Genomic DNA, 22,330 nt, shown 5'->3' on the forward strand with positions numbered 1-22,330 from the left:
ACATCCAGCGATATCAGGTAAAACACAACGGCAAGTTCTGCTAAATCTGGCTGTCTTCATCCCTATTTCATTCCCTTCGATCTTTCAGTTGGTAGAGCGGAGGACTGTAGGTTCATAATGTCGGTAATCCTTAGGTCGCTGGTTCAGTTCCGGCTCAAAGGACATGATTTATGTTTTTGTCGGATCCGACTGATGAGATAAAAAGCTGAGATGGGTTTCTTTGTTTCGTATGTTCAGACAAGCTTAGCATGTCCACATCCACCGATATCAGCTAAAACACAAAGACAAGTTCTGCTAAATTTGTGTAGTTATTCTGCAAGTCGAGTTAAGCTACTAATCTTGTTTTGTGATACTGGCCCTTGGTTATGTGCGTGTGTGGTGTATGTTTCTCCCTTCACATTCCACTGAAGTGTGACCCCTCTCTCAAGTCCACTCTGTTTTTTGCATACCGGACATCTGATCACACAGTGATGCATCATGTGTTTGACAATTTATTGACATAAGATGTGGCACTGTGACAATAACAAATCATTTACAACAGGGTTACAGCAATGATGATAGAAATATTCCATTTCATACCATGCTGCGGTAGCTCTCTCTATAGATTCAGTTTTATTGGAAACCATTTTGTATATACTTCTATTTGTGGGAGTGCTTGAGACAATGCTGCGTAAAAAAAAAAATTTGCTCTACAGCAGAGACATGAGGTTGGGAGAGGAGTAAAATTAAAAAGGATAAAATTGACAGTGGGCTCATGCAGGCTCATAAACATATTTTTACATTACCATGTGGGAAAATAGTGTCACCAATACAACTGATACGTCGAAAAAGCCTTCACTTTTGAATAGATAAGAGGCAAAGCTTCATTTCATTTTCAGGGGAATACCAAAACATTTTTATGTATTAGCTACACAAACTACACCATCACTGAAATACACTGTACTAGAGCAACTCTGGGTCTTAGGGCGTATGTGCCCCAATGTACAATATCACAAACAACGCCAACATTTGAAGGTTATATTGACACCGGGGTACTCAAACATAGGCTTTCATTTCATTTGCGTGGATGCTTGGTCTTGTGAGATCGGTTTGGCTGACCTGCCACACATTTAGCTCGCTTGACAACAATGGCATTAAGATTACAAAAGCAGCACTAGTATTAAAAGAAAACGGTGGAAACATTTAAAGCACATTACAGAATTGAAGCTAATGCAACAATAAAGCCAGTTAAAAAGGAAACAAGCAGAGGTAGATGCACAATAAATAGGAATGACAATGTAGGTGTGAAAAGCCGTGTACAACTGTGGTTGCAGAGAACGAAAAGGAGTGGCCCTGGTGTGTTAACACAAACAGTAGTTACTGTGGGTTTGTATAGTTGTTCAAATCCAACGAACAGAAACTTTCAAGTTGAAAATAATGGCTGCCTGGCAATTTTGCCCGAGAATTTAATATACTGCACTTGCTAATCAGAAGCTTCTTGACAGTCTGTTCTTCTGGCGGTTTGCATCCCTCCACTTACACAGCCTGCATGTAACTGGATGTATTTTTGATTTTTTAATTAAGTAAACTTGTGATCTATTATTCCAGGTCAATTGAAGTTTCTTCACATGGCCTAAATATTTCTTTTCTTTTTGTTTTTACTATTCCCAATTGTATCCCCGCCAACTGTCTTTATGTTTTTTTTTATTTGACCATTAAAAACACCAAAAAGAAAAAGCTTTAAAATATTCCCAAGCCATTTACACGAAGCTGAGGTGAAAAGGGTGGAGTGTTAGTAAAGACAGAATGTGCTGAAGGCTTATGGAAAGATCAAATGCTGGACCTGTATCACCTGCGGTGGGAAGCAGCAATGAAATTTTACCACACACACACACACACACACACACACACACACAGTAAGTAATCCTATTAAAAACAAGCAGCCTTGTTAAAAGTCATGACAGGAATAACTGCAACACATATGCTGCTCAACGTTATGTATATTTGTCAATTCAACGTTGTCTCAAGAAACGGTATTTGAACTCCAGGAGGCAAATCTACTGTAGGACAGAGAGTAGTAGCTTCTGACAAACACAGTGTTGGTTTTGACTCTTCACATGCACATTAATGGCAATAGGAACAAAACTGGTATTATTATGAGGGTACAACTGAAGCAAAGCAAGTATCAAAAATAAAGTGTGAGCCACACAGTACAAATAAACAGTTTTACCTTCAGTCACATCTTTACAACATTAAGACACTAAGTTAAGGATGGAATGGTAGACATGTTTTTACTGGGAGGCAAAAATCGAAATGGGGAGTTGTAATCATGCTTTCAACTGCCAAAATAAAGGAAACATCAACAGTGTTAGTACTATAACTTCAGTACAATATACAGAACTACAGTATGGTGATCACAGCAGAACACATTTGTATTAACTGACATTTGCCTTGTTGATCTCTGAGGAAAAATACACCCAATATTCCAAAAAAAGATTTAGTATTTATCATTTACTGTTTGGATTCCCTTGTTTTGGCAGTTAGCTACAGTTGGCAAAAAAAATTATGAATGACTGCGGTTTGTTGTGAGGATGAAGCAGAGTTGCTAAGTGTTAGAGCAGGTCAATTCTTCAGCACAGCATCGTACATCTGATAGACGTACTGAGAAACCTCAGGGGCCCGACACTTGAGAGACAGCTGTGGAAACGAAGAGAGGACAGAGAGTTACTTACAACGGGAGACACCTTCACTCATACATACTATCGAAAAGACGCTGTTTTAAGATAAAAGTCAATTCTGTCTTTAAATTACTTAGACTGCACAGCTGATGAATGCATAGTCATGAAGGCCATCGCACAATTGAATAGCTGAATGAGAGAAAAATGTCAATATTTCATTCAAAATGATACTAAGTTTGCATCAGACTGCAGATTTTACTCCTGTGAGCGTTTGTGAAATGTCACTCTGATCTAGTGCTCGCCTTGTTTTCCTATCAGTAAAAAAGGGACTTGATTCTCTTTGTTAACACAAAATGAAGAAAATTTGCAAGTCATTCCAAACAGATAATCATGACAGCAAATCATCCAAAAAGTTATGAGACGATGCATTTTGGATTTGCCATTCATTCAACACAAAAATTGAGTGAGTAAACTGCAGCATTTTTAGGTAGTTACTAAATTGAATAAAATTGATCATTGCTCTGGATTACTTATTGCTTAGCGTAGAATCAATTATTACAGGCAGACAAGCTGATGCATAGTGGTTACTATAGTATTTCTACTTTCACATAACACGGAATTAAAGCTGAACCAATTAGTCAATTGGAAGAAAAATAATAAATAAAATGCTTCAGACTCTGGATCCTCCTCTTCAATGTGAAGATTTGCTGCTTTTATATCACTGTAAACTGAATGTCTTTGGGTTTTGGACGAAACATGAGACATTTTGAGGATTAAAATATATTTTACATGAAAAAGTCATAAAATATAAAATATATGCATAGAAAATCTAAATACCTACTTTATCACAGAGACACACCTACATCTACGACATAAAAGTACTTCCCCACCCCACACACAACTACTAACTAACTAACAGCCTTTGGGTAGTTTTCCTATTGATAATTATAGACAGTTAGTGTTTACACAGACTGAAATTTTCAAAATACTTTGGTAGAGTTCACAATAACAGACACACACGAGTGTTGGGTACTATTGTATGATTTCTTATAATTATAAATCACAACAAACACAATGTGTGAAACAGCTACAAACGTATTAAACATGATCAATGATCCCTTTCTAACCAACTGTCACCTGGAATATAATATTATGAGGCCATACACAGAATCACTACACATTAATGGCTGGTTGTTTTCCCACAAATTATGTGCAAATAATTGAACATCAAACAAACAAAGCTGAAGGCTGTCATAGTAAAAACTGATTGTTGAATACTGTACCGTGTAGTTGGGGTTGCCAGGCTGAATACGGAGCTCAGCCAAGATCCAGATGCCATTGGTTAGCTTGAGGGACTGGTAGAGCATATCCTGGCCTTCTACATTTCTCTTGGCAATGGTGTAGATGTTGTTATTCTGTAGCTTCCCTGATACTGTGTCTGCAATACCAGAATCAAGGGCAAGTAAGTAACACACCATGCCACTTGGTGCTACCGTCTAATTACTGAACAAAAAGAAACAACATGAAACACACACACACACACACACACACACACACACGGCTGTAATCACTACTGGAACCGTCATAACTATAGGCGCTAACACTAATGCACATGACATAATGCAAACTCTACAGCTGGCAAAGGGCTTATGGTAAATTAGCTCTATGAGGATTTTAATGAAGTGTGACTGGCACCCTTCAGACGAGGTATTCTACAACACTGTACCATGATAAGAAAAACCACCGTGGGTTATTAGCCTTCCTGTTGCCAGGATAATAGTGGCACAATTATGGGCAACTTCTAAAAGTAAAGAAGTTGAAACAGTCCTTTAGGTACAAAGGTAGAAGAAATGTTGAAGTATCCCAAGAGAGGCATGTGGGTGGAAAAAGAAAACAGACAAAAGGGTAAGATCTTTGTATGGTTGTCAGTCCAGACGTGATTTCTGATGACATTTCCTTAAAGTGATACTGAGGCCAGTGCTGGGATGAGCATATTTGTTTTCAACGTCAAGCCTGAAGCCTGCTGCGGGATCAAAAGTGCAGTAAATTCAGAATTATCAATGCTGCATGAGGAAGACCACTGAGCTCTAAATGTGTTGCCCACTCAACCGCATGTTTAGTAAAGCCACTCTGATTGATAAATAATGTCATGTTTTGCCAGCGAGGAACTTTCTATTGCTTTATGTTGTCTCCTGTTGTCTTTAGCCCGTCATCTTTGTGCAGGCTTGCTGCCTTGGCAAACTCATCATAATCAAATCTGTTTTAAAAGAACAAGACATTAAAAAAAACAAAAATGCTGCATGACTGAGGGAAATTTATTCACGAACATGTTTACCTGCATTTAGGTGGCACTCCTTTATCTGGTACTGTAGCTCATTCTCATTGGGGATGTCTTTCCAGGTAGCCAGGAACACCTGTCGCTCTGAAGAAGGAAAAAATCCCCCAAAAAACTTATCAACATGATGTGGGAGCTGAGAATTCATTTCCACACAGAGAATCACTACACATTATTGGCTGGTTGATAAATACATAAGAAAATAATGAGCATTCTTTTTGCTTATGGTGCTTAGTACTTACTTGGTGCTTAGAGTCTTAAACTCTACAGAATATATATTTTATAAACCAATGTGAGAACTATATGAATAAATATGTATTTTCCAGTTAATATTTTATTCCTGCTTCAGTGGTTGTGAAAGATATTATTTACCACTGATGTAAGGGTGTGAAGAAATGTGATGTTGTAACAATCATACCCATTTTTCCATCTTCAACAAAGAATATGTTGAGAGGGATAAGTACGCTGAAGTAGAAGACATCGATGCTGTTCTTCACAGCCACCTGTGTACAAATAAACAAAAGAGAACGTGGGTTTGACATTAGATGAATGTGTTCCAACGCTCCTTGTTCTCGTCATGCTTGTTTTGTAAGGCTGAGATGCGCCGAGCTGTAAATTATCGTCAAAAGCAATGCTTAAATTTCATATCAATGTCTCTGTCCACTTCGCACAAAAACTGCTTTGTAAACTCGAACAGTAGAGAAGGGAAAACATGGTAGGGGAAACACTGGGGCGTATTTGTTTGGTAGCTCAACAATCCTTCTGCAGAATCACTTAATCTCCCTTTAAGTACTCTGTACCTTCCTTCACCTCCACCTATTTTGAAAGGGAATAAACAGCAATTTTTTTTCTGTACCTTTTAATTGTGTTTTCAAATGTCTGAGGAGCGAGTGCTTCTGTACCTGCAGATTATTAAGTGGGTCCATTTTCATGACTGGCCCAACGGTGTTGATCGGCAAAGAGACCTCAATACTCTGGCTGGGCATCAGCGGAGTGTGAATGGGCAAAGGACTGGTAGGGATCATCCCAAAACTACATGTAGGAAACAAACCAACAAATAAAAATTAAACATCTGTGACATTCAGTTCCAATATTAAATTACAATATATGCACTCAGTTGTCAATTTATGAGGTACGAGCTAAAACAAAATCAGTCTAATACAGCAGCTTTATTGTTTCAGAGTGATGATGATTTAACTGCAGGGTAATTATGTTGTAGCTGAACACAGCGACTCATCTCACTGACCTGTTCTTGTTGAACTGAACAGCGAAGTCGGTCATGTGCTGCAGGGCCTTGTTTGTGAAGGTCATGTCCATGTACATGTGACCCTGGCGGCGAGAGAAGGTGCCAGAGATCTCCAGTCCCTTAGCTTTCACTGCAGGCAGCCACACCTGGTGAAAAGGTACCAGTTTAATTAATTCTATAGATGCTAATAGTAGTTTTTTTAACCACATGTAGGTACATTGCCTGACCATGAAAGGTCTCACATTTCCATGAAAGTGTTCAGACATTAGCACTGCGTGAAAAAAATGCAGTCACCCCATTGATGTCAATGCCACCACAAAAACACTTTTCCAGCAATAAAAAATAAAAAATAAAACTTCTGCTACATCACAATGCAATACTGCAAACTGTGAAGGACAACCAAATACATGCAAGTGTACACGCCTGGAAAAATTACTTTGTAACAGTATAACACCATATTCTACCTTTGAATCATCACAACACAGGACAACATTATTGTCACCTTCATCTTTCCGGAGTTTTAAGTCAAAGTTTTAATGTCAGACTTTAAGTCTCATATTATTACTGTATAAAACACAACTCAGTCTGGTCCACAATATGCTCAAAAACAATGAAACAACTAGTAAATGTCTTTTTATTGACTCACCACATACTACTGCTGTAGTGTTACGTTATGCAAAAGTGAATCCTGAACAGTGAAATGATTACATTAAATTACAGCTCAGGAAATTAGACTGAAATTATTTGCGATTTTGAAAAAGTATAAAATAACTCACTGCTTTTGGGGCTACATAGCCCCCAGTAGTGATGGCCATGCCTGTGGAAAGCTCAAACAAGTCGTTGAGGCCGCTGCTGACGGCTGGAGGCGCTGGTGTAGGTGACGGAGCAAAAGTACTGGGGACAGATGAGGGGATGAAGTTCTGTCCCACCTAAAGCGATCACAACAAAAACACACAATCTAAGTAATTTTAGTAAACATCATTGGCAACTTGACAATTTTCTATAAGTCTACAAAGAGAATCACACAGACAGGCTGAAGTCATGCCAGAGGAAGAAACAATTAATAAAACTCTCCAGTGTTTATGTGGAAAAAAACATTTGAATGTGAAAATTTGATTATGTGATTATGTGACTTATGTGATAAGTCCTTATGAAAAAGAGTGTGAACAACCTGTGGTTTTGTGTGTTTTAGCCCATTTATTACAAAGCTATAATGATCATACCATTTTGTTTTAGATTTTTGAAGGTTATGACTGCAGCCTTTTCAGTCAGCACTTGCAAAAATAACAAAAGCTGACATTAAGTTCCTTGTGTTGGATATTTAACTCAAGCAAATTTCAAGTAATAATAGTAAAGTAACCAAATATGCTGGGGGAAAAAAGTGCAAAAAAATCTACTATGGTACACTTAACAAATACTTTCTAGTTGAGTCTAGAGACTCTTCAGACTTTTCAGATAAATTCTGGAACAGGTGTGGAAAGTACTGAATTTTGAATTTTACGGCTCTGATTCGCAGCTCTCACTAGCTTCTACTACATAGCAACTATGACCGAGGCTCATCAGTAACTAAGTCTTTAGGACAATAGCCATGACAAGATGAAGGGGGACAAAATGTGATTTCTCAGAAACAGAGTTTAAATAATTAAAACTGGTAGCCACAACGTAAACCTACTGTCTAGGATTGTTACAAATGGCAAGTTGGGAGAAAATACTTTTGAACCAGCAGCTTCTCCATTCAGGTGTACAAAAGATTTATCTTTAAATCCAAGCGAAGGATAGAACTTTCAAACTAAAGCACGTTCATATAAGGCCTATCTAAATAAAGATGACTGCTAGTGAAACTTGTCGGATGGTTCTTTTCAGCCAGAAAATGGGCTAAAACATGCAAAACATCCGTGTGGTCTTCTAACTGAAAATGTAAGAGTGTAAGACAGAGAAGCCAGGTTTAAAAAACATGGTGAAAACTTGAAGAAGCTGGTTTGAGAGTGTGGTGGGTTTAATTCAGAGAGCATGCAAACAGGTAGACAGCCAATCAGAAGGGCTGGACTTACAGCTGGACTTCCCCCAACACCTCCGCCCAGGTCTCCCCCCAGCTACAGGAGAGAAGAGAGGCCCCCAAAGTCAGCATCCAAACATCATAGACAGATCGAACACACAAAGACAGAGACAAAGACTTTTTAGCAGCTGCAAACTATTAAGAGGTGCCCTCACTTTCTGGGAATGTAGCAACTCTCTGCATGGTATGTTAGACATTAAAAAAAGATATTAAAATCTGCAAGAATATTATAAAGAAGTCCAGTTATTCCAGCGGCTTGGAGAAATGGAAAAGTGACTATTAACATAGGAAAAATACAGCAACTGACAGAGATTTTTGATGGAAAAAATAATTGTGTTTATTAGGGCTGACCCCAAATAGTCGAAGATTCGATGCATCGATGGGCGGAGCCTGATTCGACTGTCAATCTCACAGTCGAAGCTTCGCAACGACACAAGGATCATGCCATTTTGACGATAATTTATGGTGGAAATGTTTTGATTTATGTAAACAAAATTCAGGTGGCAGGCGACAATTGAAAATCCAAAAATAAAAGAGAATGGAAAAAGAAACTGTCAAGAATTTGTTACAGTTACTGTCAGGTGCTGCATGTTTTGGGGTCATTTTATAATTAGTAGCTTGATTTAAGTTAAATAAATCAATAAGTGCAAATTAAATTTCTCAAATCCTTTTCATTTATTATTTAACATTTCTTGTTGCAAGCTATTCAGAAAAGTGGTGGGTACATGTCCCCAGTGTAAACAACACCAATATCGACACATTTTTCTCCTGTTGACTTTAACCTTCCTTACATGTAGCCTACTGTTCTGCCTCTGGTCTCCATAAATTAACAATTACCTTAGCTAACATTAATGGTTAATAAAAGCAGTCTAAATTATAAAATTGTTAACATTACTGTATCTGACAGAACAGTTAATATTGAAAGCTAGCTTACTTATGTCTTACATCAGGCTTGCTTTCCGACCGTTTCAGCAGTAACGTCCTAACATGTTCAGCTGTCAGACTCTGCAGTGTAGCGGACTTGAAAAAAGACCTACTCTGCCTCTGATTGGCTGTCACGTTTAGCCATTAGACGAGACGATTGGTTAGGCATATGTAGCTGTACATTTGCAAAGCTCACGCTAGAGTGGACTCGGTAGATATAACCATAACTGACCCAACGACCCACCCCCCTCTTGCTACAAAATATTTTCTCATCTTATCTGTGCAACACATGTAGGTGACGCATTTTGGTTTCAAAACGGTGATTTTTACCGAAGGGTGAGGAGTTTGAATGCCTGAAATATGTAAAACTGGGTCACAAATTGACATTTTTATTTTTATTTAAAAAGTGCTGAATGGGGATTTAGAAATGATGTGTGTATGTCAAGCGACAGATATAAATGTGTGTTAATTACAGCTGTAGAGATTTTGTGGGGTGAGTGGCTGTAATCAACTTGTTATCCTTTGTACTCCTCATGCCAAACCATTAGTCAAGGTAAGCAGACACATTGGTACAAAAAACAAGGAAGCATAGAAAGCTGATTGGGTCTTCAGCAAAGTTTAGCCAATGCCTGCACTCTATAGCAAAATGAATGTGTTTGTGTGATTTCAAGCTCACCAAGCTGTCCAGGCCTCCTCCCAGAAGGTCCACTGCACCCATCTGCATGGATGAGACCTGGGGCACATTGACTGGAGGGCCCAGGTCCAGGTTCAGCAGATCACCCAGCAGGTCACCCTGACTGGGAATTACATGTGGCTGGTCCATGGCAGCTGCCGGCCCACTGCTCACTGGGCTCTCGCCTGTATCAATGCTGTCATTGGAAAAGAAACAGTAGTACTGGTAAGGGAAAGTATTTGCAGAAGTCCATCACCAACACAAATGTGGTAAAAACTTAAATTCAAAAGCTGATGATACCCGGGGCAACTTTTTTAGCAATGTTGCTGGGCAATCCGACTATGTTTTGAACGGATAGCGGCGGTGCGGGGCAGGTGGAAGAGTGGTGGGGGAAGGAGATTACAGTAGTAAGCTTTACTCATTACCATTGATGGCAACGTTGCCCTGCACGATTGCTCTAAAAGTTGCTCTGTGTATTATCAGTGTCAGAGTCATGCAAGTATAATCAAAGGGCACACAACTGCCAGTAGAAAAGCTGAAATGTGGGTCCGCCACGATGTGCACAGTGTGTCTGACCTGCTGTGCTGCACAGGAAGGTGTTTCCGGTGGACTCCGTGGCTGCCCTCAACAAACGCACTGGGGGGTTTGTGATAGACTGAAGCCAGGGAGCCAATGTGGCAGATGAGCTCGTCCAGGAGGGTGGGCTCAATGAGGTCCGTCTCCTCTGAGATCAGGGGCTTTTCTGACAACACCACCTCCTTGGCTGTCACTGGGTCAGTGGACAACAGGCGCCAATAAATATAGCCCCTGTCACGCAGATCAGGGTTGTCAGAGTCCTGCAGAGGAGCAGAGAGTTCATCATGTGCTGAAAAGTTTCCCATTGCATTTAATTAGGGTAAGAATTAGATCATGTGGACCCCAGTTGGATCAGCTGTTACTATGATGGTAGCTAACAGAGGTCCAACTTAACTAAACAAGCAATTGTCAATTGTATAAAAATAGTAAACAATACTTTGATATGTAACAGAAAGTGATGCCTTTCAGATGTCAGACTGTATGAGCTGAGCAAAAACAAACCCCAGATATTTACAGGACTGCGTAAGAGCAGAAAAATGGCAACATAATCCAGCAGTGAAGAAATAAATCATCAAAATCAGAATCAGACTCAGACTCAGTGCAACATGCATTTCTTTCAGAATAAAAGACAACATTCACCTGAGTGGCCAGACTGAGCACCTGCTGCACCAACTCCTGAGTCTCTGATGGCTTCTTAAGGAACAGCTTTACGATGGCAGTCAGCAGAGTGAGCTGCACCTGTAAATCAAAGCACACCTGGTTATATTATGGTCAAAGCCCCTCAAAATTTGAAATAAGTACGGAAATAGCCAAATAAGGCAAAGCGTGATCATGTCCACACTGTTACGGTTGCCATGAAGGCCTTGTTGGATCCACATAGAAACAGCTGACAGCTTACAGAATCAACAACAATGTACACAGAAAAAACACTGCTCCAATGTTTGCTCAACAAGGACAGAAATGGTTTATGTCACTGGTACTGGTAGGTTGCATTCTGGGCATGGTTTTAAAAAAAATGCCAGTTTACAGACCACCTTTGTTCAACTTTGACCAACCCTACTACTTATTATCATAATATATTTAATAATAATAATAATAATAATAATCTGGCTAAACTGTTGGATTATTTACAACCTGTCTGAAAGTCTGACTGCTCGTGTCTCTTGCCTCGTCAAGACAACCCCAATCATCTGGTCTTCCTAAATCTCATCCTTTCAATACGAACTCAGAAGATGGATGTATTATATTGGATAAGCTGACAAAACTATAACATATACTACAATATATTTTAAATCTGTGTAAAACATATACCGCTACAAAATGAGGCTTTTAGGACAGCTGTGGAATTTTCCAAAACAGAGTAACTTGGTGAACTTGATGTTTAAGATTCTGTATGTACACAATTCAAGTGCACCTCAGTTAATTGCCAGTGAAAAACCTGCCATGTGCTTTTATTTTTGATGAACCCACCTGGGTGCTCTCATCATGGAAGCCTTCGAGGAAGCTCTCCAGCAACTCGTCGGCGTTGTCGATCCTCTCTGCGTACTCGCCAACAATCCAGATCATGGCAGCACGAGCATCAGGCTCGTCCAGAGAGTCCAGATTCTCACACAGTGTGGCAATGATGCTTTCATACCTGAAAAACACCAGTAAATTCTGCAGTCAGACTGAAGCTTTACAAGCAGCTTACATCTTCAATGTACAATGTATACTAAATATAGCGATTAGAGACACCCATGGATGGACTATCTCAACTAACAATGTTTTGTCAAAGGACTGTTTGTTAATTGTGGTTATTTGTTACGCAACTCTGAAGAGTTCAGTGGGAAACATACTTGTTGGGGTACTTGCGGAAGATGTCTCTGATGACTACAATAGCCTCCTGAACCACGTAGTTGACCTTGGTCTGGATCAGGTCCAGCAGGGTGCTGACACAGCGCTCAGCTGATTGCTAGAGAGGAACAGAACAAAGGCACCATGTCACCAATACTCAGGGGAAAAGGTCATAACTCATAAAGCAACTTATCGCTTAAATTTGTTTGCAGTGGCCCGAAGTATCGCTAAATACAGAACAATTTGAATTACACCAAATCGGAATGAGGTGAGAAAATTAATAAACTAAACTGCTAAACAGATTCGGTCAGATTTCTGTTGCATGCAATTAAGATGGATTATAAAAGTTGAAGCTACAACCGTGGCTTAAGTGAATAAAGATTCTTGTGTAACACACATGAGAAGACTTGAGTGTAGAGTTCGGCAATATGAGCATTTCTTACCTCCACTTTGATGGCACAGCGTCCAATGGCTCGTACAGCCTTGCGTACAAAGTCAACATCCACCTCCGTGGCGTATTCCTTCAGTTCAGCCAGCACCTGAAAGTGACAGAGAAGTGCAGTGAAATATACTGTATGTGTGCACAATACAACTCCACACACATATTTACCAGTTTATTTTTAGTTGTGATTAAATTCCATTGATTTTGTTCCAGTCTGTCAAAATGATGCATTTTAGCTTGACCTTTTATTAACAATGGACAACATGATTTGAACAAAAAGTTAATATATTAATCTAGTTCACCTTAATGCATATACAAAACTTACTGCATATACAAAAAGCACAATACTGAAAACAAATATTGTTTTTTTTGAGTCCTAAAAGGCCAAATACCATACTGAAATTCAATATATTTCACTCCATCCAATCACACATGAAAAATACATCCTCTATGCAGATACGTAGAAAGAACATTTGTTGCTACAAACCATAATTGTTAAAGAAAGTATTTGTGTTTCATATAAGGTACCTGGGCAATGTTAGCCTGAGAGGCCAAGCGGATCATGATGTCCAGCTTCTCCAGTTTTACATAGATAGGGTCGTTGTACTTGACGAAGAACACCTTGATCTCCTGCTTCAGGATCTCAGGCCTGCAGACAAGCAGATCATTACACATTAGACTGTGGGAAGATCCAGAAGAAACGAGAGGATCAGAGGAATTTGGGTGTGATTGTACTCACTATGAACTACATCTGAAAAACAGTAATATTCTATTTGAGGACATTTACATATTCATAAACGGCGGATGTTCCTTTTAAATGGGGCCACTACCGGCTCATACTGGAAGAGAGCGTTGTATTATGGGTTACCCTCATGCTGCTAGGGTTACAAATTCCTACCTACGTGTCTGCTGACCAAGCCCAATATACTAAATAAATATCAGTTAGAAGGTGGTAGCAAAACATGCGCAGTCAGAGAAAAATGCTTGAGCATGTGTGAATATTTCACAAAAACATATATCAAAGGAATGCCAAATTTCAGAGATGTTATTTAGTTGTAACCTCAGGAAATCACCAAACAGCTGAATCCACTGGGCAATGATGATTTCTTTTTTACTACGTCTTGTCTACTAACTGTTTCAAATGTGATTTTTTATTTTTAATTACTTATTGTAGTTTCATTCACACATAATGTTTAAAACATGTTAAAATGGCATATATCCCTACATTTTTCTTCAAATATAATTCAAATAAAAGTATTTTAAAAAGTATTTAAACCAACACAGTATATAATGGGTAGTAGCGATATGAAATTTGCTGCAGGAGAAAATCCAGCACACCTTTTCTGGACAATGAGATTGATGTTCCTCAGGGCCACATACTGGACCTCAGGCTCTCCAGAGAGCAAGGTGACCAGTGGTGGGGATAACTTCTTCAGCAACGTGTTGTAGTAGTCTGAGTCCTTGGGCAGCAGCTCCAAGAACTTCATCAGCACCTTGACTGCTGACAGCACCACGGCTGAGTTGGCGTGAGACAGCCGGGGAGTAACACGCTCACAGATGCTTTGAATGGGAGGGAGGGAGGGACAGGTGAGTCAGTAATGAAAATGAAGGGAACATTAATCCTGAATAAAGTGAGTCATCATTTAAAAAAGGAAGAGTGGTGTAGTGGTTACGTAATACTACTTCTTATGCATGTTTTTGGGGCATCTTCCTGTTTATGGGTTAAGATGCTGACCATGAACCACAGCATCCCTAGTTCGAGTCTAGCTGGGGACTTTAGTTGCATCTCTCTGTCTTCTCTCTACTGGTGCTATCTAATATGGGCATTAAATTCCTAAAAAATCTTTAAAAAAAGAAACGAAATCTATATTTTTTTCAGCTCCTCCTAGTTTCCCAAACACAACATAATTACACCTTATTATCTACAGTATCAAGCTTTTCCATAAGTTCCCTAACAAAGTGAATCTTTTGTAAAGAAAAAATCTGAAGCTGCATATAGCACTCCCGTGTCCTTGTTTAATTAAACTAAAATAAATCAATAAGCAGTAGTGGCTCACACTGACTAATATAACAACCTAAGTAGCTGTTAAATAAAATATTATTAAATTGTCCGCAGGGAGAACAGCAACCAGCAGTCGTCTCTTTCGTCTACCTTTGGGCCTCGCGCTCATCCTTGGGGTTGTAGTTGGACAAGCAGTCCAGGATGAAGATCTGTCCCCACTCTGTGCACTCATTGAGGGCCGTCAGCAGCTTGTTGATGTTCTGGGGATTGAGGTCCAGCAGGTTGCTGTTGGGGTGAGACTCGCTAATCTCGGACAGGGCAGCAACTGCATTGGCCACAACCTAAAGGATGGAGGTGTTATGTTAGGAGAACTTTAAACAGGGTAACTCTGTGGCTATAACTCCATTTGGATTTCATCAACTTCAATTATGCAATTGGTTAAAATGTATCTTTAAATGATGGAGACAATACTCACATGAATTATTTATTTTAGTGGAGGAAAAGATAATTATTCAACAGAATATACTACTTACTTTTATAACTTAACCTTTTTAAAATTTGTATTAAAAATAATAATCTTCAGGCAAAAAGAGCAGAGGTACTGCATTACAGAGTAAAGGTTGTGTGTTTAATGAGTGAAGCTATTCTTTATGTTATCGAATAGTAACTAAACTGATCACGATCCATTAGTGACTGATGGAACGATCACATCGTAAGTTCGCTTTGCATTAATTAAGCAGAGCAGCACAACGCAAAGTCGAGGAATAAAAAGCTTTTGAATTTTGAAATTGCAAAAATATACAGACAAATGAGCCAATCATACATATATGCAGTTGCTTTATTCTTATTTAAGCTCGGCACAAGCCGTATTGGGTAAAACTTGTATCTAGCTAGTGATATACAACATATACGGAGCCTGACCGATTTATCCTTTAGCAGATGTTATCGGCTGATATAAGCTACTTGCAGATACATCTGCATCGGCGTTTATAACAGCCGATATGACTATTAAAAAAGAGAAACAGAGAGTCGGATCCTTCCCTCATGTCATGAGTGTTGCATAGTTTGCCCACTAGAGGGCACGCTGCAGCTCCTGTGTTCAAAACACTGCAGCAGCAAGAGTTCCCAGTGTGTTAGTCATTTGTCAGGTCAAACTCTGTGACTTAAATAATAATAAAAGATGCCTCATCACTTCCCCTCTTACCAGACCAGACTTCCTAACCCTTCCGTTTTTCACTTCCTCTCCGAGCAGTGTGTTTGATAGGTGAGTGGTGGTTACGCTGCTGACAAACATGATTGTAAATTTATTTTTGAAACAGTTCTAGCGAATGGTCCCCTTATTTCTCTCTAATTCATTACTTGTAAATATTCTTAAACATCACTTAACAGCAGTTCACGCTGCCTGTTGCTAAAGTAGCCACAAAGCTGGCTAATACCACATTTATCAGTAGAGGAGCGCTAACTTTAATGAGCGGTTATTGTTTAACGTTTTCTAAATATATCTGCGAGGCGCTTGTCTTACAGTCGGTACGTCTGAAACGAGAGGTTATCTATCTATAAACCAGATGTGAATATGCTACATAGAAGAAAGTACTAATTGTGGCAGATTATATTTAAGGTATTAACTATATTTTATATTTTTTTCAGGGGATATTAATATTATAGCAGTGACATGAGATTTGATATCTTATTATTAGTAGTCGTAGTAGTATATTGGTATTTTTAATAGTTTCTGTTTTGCTGGTCCCCACAATACATACACTATTTAATTTAATGTTCATTAGTAATAGTACACCATAATTTATAACAAATCAGATATTTTTTTAATGTTTTCTGTAGTATTATACATTTGGCTCTTATTTATCAAACATATTTTGTTGTACTTTTGTTCAAAGTACTATTTCTAACAATAAAAAAAGTTTCTTTTTATACAGCATTATGGCTTGGTATCTTGGTATGGTCTCAACATAACAAATATTAGGGATAATCTTTTATTTATGTCATGCGTTTCTTAAAATAAGGGCGGAGAAGAATATCGGCCGATATATCGAGTATATCGGATTTTAAAATCCTCAAATATTGAAATCGGCAATGGACTTAAAAATCCTATATCAATTGGGCTCTAGCATATACTGTTATGTACTGTATATATTTTACCACCGCCGCTAAGTCATTTCCTAGGCAAAAGCCTGCCTCTGCTGCATGCAAATTCTTCTTGGAAGCAACAGAGGTCAGTTGTTGGCTACAAATGTCAATGGCAAACAGCTGACATTAAAATGCTACAAGCACTCATATGTTTGAGTTTAACCTTATCCCCGCTGGGTAGTGTTGATAAGTGGACAACAGACATAAATGCTCAAGTTGAAAAGAACTGACACCTACCATGGGATTTGAGTCAGCAATGAGATCTCTCAGGGAGTCCAGGAAGCCCTGGTCCTCCACCATCTGGGCATTGATGTCATGAAGTTTAGCCACACAAACAGCCGCCGTCTTCCTCACGTATGGGTCCTCATCCTTCAGGCATTTCCTTAGCGGCTCACACAGGTACTCTGTGATCTTGTCCACCCGGATGCAGCCCATGGTGCGGACGGCCAGAGCCCTGATCAGAGGGTTGGGGTCCTCACAGTCCTGGAGGGCAAGACAAGAAAAGCAGTTTTCAAAAGTGAAATTTAATAACTTTCTTTGACTAAGTCAGAGTCATTCTAAGACCTTAGATGTTTCCTTTGTGTATTTAACACACATTTTCAGCTGATTAATGTCGGACAGTAGTAACCAATATGTTTTCCACTGCAGCTTGACTTGATGGGTTTACAGGGGGAAAAACAGCTTTAAAGAATATTCTACAATAATAACAATATAAAGTGTACATACTACCACACTCCTGACATCTCCAAAGAATGTAACTTGAAATTCATGACTTTGCTTGTCTAGAAAGCAGATCTCCAAACAGCAGGACAATCAGGGCTGCAGCTACAAATATTTTCATTATTAATCTGTCAGTTATCTTCTCGATTGAGCATTTTATCCATAAAATGTCATGAAATAGTGAACTACTCAATACTCATATCAGAAGTTTACTGTCACATATGACAAAGAAAAACAAGAAATCCACACAGGTAAGAAGCTGGATCATTAATCTATTATCAATTTTCTGCCAATCAACTGATTGATTGGAGATTATATCATAGGTTTCTCTGACCTGTAGGAACCCTGTGTAGGGAAACTGTGGGAGGCACAGTCATGTCCACTTTACACCAGCTAAATTTCAAAATCCATCTTTTTATTACCCAAGAACTAAGCTTTTTTTTAATTTTTTTTTTTTTTTAAACGCTCAGTTCTCGGGAAATGAATGGATGAATCTAAAAAAAGCTGCCTTCTCATTTGAGTGTGGACAGGTAAAATATAAACAGCATTTTCTTTCACAGTTTTGGATATCCTGGCAGTAATATACACATTTGAAAAATCTAATTAATTTAGGGCCTTGCCTTGACAAAGCTGTTGACGGCCATGATGGCCATGTCAGGCTGGCTCTTGGCGTAGTTCATTAAGTAGAGGTAGACCAACTTCTTCAGCTCCAGGTTGTCGGTCTGCATGCAGTTCACCACATCTGGGAACAAAGAACTGCCAGCAAAGCAAGATGACTCAGTTAGAGTTTACAGTTTGCGGCTTCAAGGCAGTTTTCATCTTGTGTTCACATTGTGAACAATGTCATAAATATGTCACCCTATAGGCCAATGGATACTCTCTTGCAATGTGTTGTCTGGACAGTCTTTAAGTGGTGAAAAGCTCAATAATCTGAAAAGGTTCCTCATTTGTGTAATTGTACAAAACAGTTTCCCGATTGGCCAGATTTGCAAAGGTCTGAAAATGAGCTCCAAATGCTCCACAAGCCATTTTCTCCTCATTCCTAAGTCCACCACTGACTGTGTTCACCTCACTTTTCACTTTTAAGAACCTTGTGTCATTTTGGTTCATGTTTTTTTCTTTTTTTTTGCTTGCCCAATTACAATCGATTCCAGGAACCGGTCCCCAAAGTAGGCGGACACACAATCTGGTCACAATGGCTACATGTTACATTATGTTTCATAAATTTCATGGGTGGACTTTTCACGTTGCAAACCTATTACATGCACAAAAAAGATAAACAATATAATGACAGGGAAAAAGTCAAAAAACATAATTTGACCTCTCTAAGATTAATTTGTGCTATGATTATAATGTTATTTGCTGGACAAAGCACAGTTGATAATTTTACCGTCTGGTTTATGTCAGAGTTAAAATTTTCTGGTGTACCTGACATCCTTGCCAACAGTCATGGCAGCAATGACCTTTTTTACTGCCTCTTTTCTCTTCTCCTTCTTCTCATTGTTCAGCTCTGCCTTCAGTTCAAAGATCTCCCCTGGAAGATGAATCACACAGTGAGTATCAGCAGCAGCATTGTTTGAATATAGTCAGACAGTTCAAATTAAGATTATTTTTCCCACCTTAAAGCAGCTTGCAGTGTTTATAAAAAGAAACTGTATGTTTCAGGGTTAAATAAATTCTTCACTAGACAAATTATAAATGACTTATAACCGGACAGTCCTCACTCACCTTTTTTGTTTGTTGTGAAATATTTGGAGTCCGTCATGATGGTGGGTCCTTAAGTCTGCACAGAATAAATACATTGCATTATGCCATTAGCAATATTTGAATTAATGATTCCCCTTTAACCATTCCCAATTCCACATACATAAGACTTAATTTCTTAATACAATATCAGTTTGTTTTCTCCTCCCTCCCTGATCTGACTTTGACTTAATGATAATCAAACCACACACCATTTCCATGAAGGTCAGTCATGTCTTTTATCTGTGCTGCCTTCAACATGATCTGATGTGGCTGAAATGGCCTTTTCATTAACGTTATTATGATCTGCATTTAGTACATACAGATTCAAATTGGATTCAGAATAGAATCCAGTCCTACATAAAAAACTGGACAACAATACTGATATTATTTTTTTGATATTGTTGATTGTATTTTCCAGTATACATTAATATTCAAATACAGATGATTGTACATTTGCAACTCCCTATATACACTCTCTTTTCTTATTAATCTATAGATCTCAACAGTACATGCTCCTTCTATGAAAACTGTCACACACACACACACACACACACCTGATGTTTCCCATTGATATTTTAGCTTTTTACTGAAACTGCATCAAAACAGTGAGGGAAAAATGCACCAGATGAATCAGTGTTTGCTATCTGGCAGTCTGACAGAACAATTTGTGTTTGGCAGATGCCAAGAGATCTTGAATGCACAAGGCCAACTGTACAGTTAGGTGGTGATGGAATAATAGTCTGGTTCTATTTATTATAGTTTGGGCAAGGTACCTTAATGCTAAAGCACTGAATAAGAAGTTACTTTAAAGTAAAAATGCTAATTAATCAGAAAAGTATTCAAACCTCAACTCTTTTCAAGAGATTGACTAGGGTCAGTACTATATTTGAATGTTACTTTGAAGCAGATGTTCCACTGAAGACTCACTAAATGTGCCAGGCTACTGCTCATTTGTGTAAGTCATTCCATGAGCCAACCACATCACAAACTTGCTCTTTAATACACACTGATATGGTAAAGCGTGCTTCCAACTTTGTGGCAACAGTTTGGGGAGTTTCAACATGACAATGCCCCTGTGCACAAACAAATGTTCATTAAGAAATTGTTTTCCCAGTTTGGTGTGGAAGAACCTGACTGGCCTGCACCTCAACCCCATCCAACACATTTAGGGATGAACTGAACTCAGAGCCAGGTCTTATCACCCATTTTCAGTTCATGACCTCACTGATGCTGTTGTGGCTAATAGGAGCAATTACTCCCTAGAAGCAGGGTCCACAATATTGTGAAAATCCTTCCAAGAAGAGTGGATGCTATAAATGACCATGGTTCTGAAATGACATTTTCAACCATTATGTTTGGGTGAAATCTTCAGGTCTCCACATACTTTTGACCATGTAGTGTAGGTCAATATCAGGTTGTTTATATTTACACATTTATTAAATTAACACAGTACAGACTGGCTTTTGTCAACTAAGTTATGTCCAAAGGAGGTGGTATTATGACTCCAACAGGGCGCTGGTGTTTTGTAATTTAACGTTTGTGGGATGCTACACAGACATGTTACTCAAACTGCCTCTGGCAGAGTTGGCTTGCTTGAGCATTTAGGGTGTGTTTCAATTTTATTACAGGTGCTAGCTAGCTTGCGTTACACAATACATTAGCGTAAAATAAAGTTAGCTGACGTTTCATCTGCTGCCGTAACGTTAACTTACAAACAACTTAACTTATCTCAACGTACATAGAACTAACGTTAGCTAACGTTACATCCTAAACAATTCGTATTTTAAGTATAACGTAACAGTTTTAGCTGTTAAATTATAGACAGCCCTAAATAAGTCGTGACATCTCCAATATTGTGATGTGTGTGTTGCCAAGTTAGCTTCAATTTACTCAAATAACGTTAACAGCAGATTCACTTTGCTAACGTTATAGTTAGCCTGCTCCATGCTAACGTTAAAAGCATCAGTTTAATCACGGGCGGTGATAGCTAACGTTAGCGAGCTAACAACGACTACAACTAACGTTACAACCCCAACTAGCTATGGGGTAACGTTAACCTGCACCAGCAAGCTTTGGGGTGGGGTGTGACTTGTAATGGTATAACATTAAATGTGACATCAAAACAGAAAAGTGATTAGCGGCCCAGTTATCACTGCTGCTGACAGGAGCTATGATAACGTAACGTTAGCTGTGTGATTGATGAGCTACACAGCTGACTGATCGACACGAAATCACGCAAACATAGCAGTAACGGTATAGCAATGTTGAACAGTAAAATATTTAATACCTGGTTGAGTGTAGGTCAGCGGGAAATTTTTTTACGATGGGTGCAAGACGCAAGTTGGTCCCTTGCCTGGTTGGAGGAAGATGGAGAATATGGATTGTGATGGCACGTTCACCGTCATCGGAAACTGGACAACTTCCCTATTGTGTTGAGACCTTCAGACATGGATTTAAGAAATCCAATGGTATGAAGACGTATGCTGTTCGAGTTTATATAGTTTGGATCTGCGAATAGCATGGAAGGCACTAGGCACTAAATATGTGCACAAAGAACTGGCGTTGTGCCGAGTTCTGCATGTCTGCATGCTCATATATTCTGAGAAGAGGTGGATGCAAATCTCGGCCGGTTGCCCTCAACATCTGTTCTGCCGAATAATGCATCTACCTCTCCCACGGTCCATTTTAGACTATTTGCTAAACATTGATCAAATGCGGTTATTGATGACCCTAGACGTTCATAAAATATATACTTCGAATCGTTTATCGGCCCGGACATAGTACACACAGCAGGTTTTCCACGAAAATACAACGGATCTCAGCCGTGAGTGGCTACACTCCCACAATTTCCAATAGTTCTGAATGTAACATGAGAGAAAGCCTTGGATGGGAAGATGTCCTGACTGTCAGAGATCAGCACATAAACTAAGACAATGTTTTAGCCACAATTAACTGTCTGTTTGATCCTCTTGGCC

General features: G+C 39.0%; 1 protein-coding gene across 1 annotated transcript; it reads right to left on the reverse strand.

Moving 5' to 3' along the window:
- Positions 1 to 478: 478 nt before the first annotated feature.
- ap2b1 (adaptor related protein complex 2 subunit beta 1) lies at positions 479 to 21,790 on the reverse strand. Its single transcript, XM_038708368.1, has 22 exons — positions 21,643 to 21,790; positions 19,338 to 19,392; positions 19,038 to 19,143; positions 18,230 to 18,365; positions 17,127 to 17,372; positions 14,895 to 15,085; positions 14,081 to 14,302; positions 13,271 to 13,391; positions 12,744 to 12,839; positions 12,303 to 12,418; positions 11,938 to 12,103; positions 11,107 to 11,205; positions 10,468 to 10,727; positions 9,895 to 10,087; positions 8,290 to 8,331; positions 7,015 to 7,167; positions 6,239 to 6,384; positions 5,895 to 6,024; positions 5,411 to 5,495; positions 4,993 to 5,079; positions 3,941 to 4,095; positions 479 to 2,676 (listed from the first exon to the last, which is right to left on the reverse strand). Exons 2-22 carry the CDS (start codon positions 19,372 to 19,374, stop codon positions 2,602 to 2,604), a joined length of 2,862 nt encoding a protein of 953 aa, XP_038564296.1. The 5' UTR covers positions 19,375 to 19,392; positions 21,643 to 21,790; the 3' UTR covers positions 479 to 2,601.
- Between the last annotated feature and the right edge of the window lie 540 nt (positions 21,791 to 22,330).

This window comes from Micropterus salmoides, unplaced genomic scaffold, assembly GCF_014851395.1.
Source record: "Micropterus salmoides isolate LMB-PRFRI ecotype aquatic unplaced genomic scaffold, ASM1485139v1 Ms_hic_scaffold_9, whole genome shotgun sequence".
Taxonomy (NCBI): domain Eukaryota; kingdom Metazoa; phylum Chordata; class Actinopteri; order Centrarchiformes; family Centrarchidae; genus Micropterus; species Micropterus salmoides.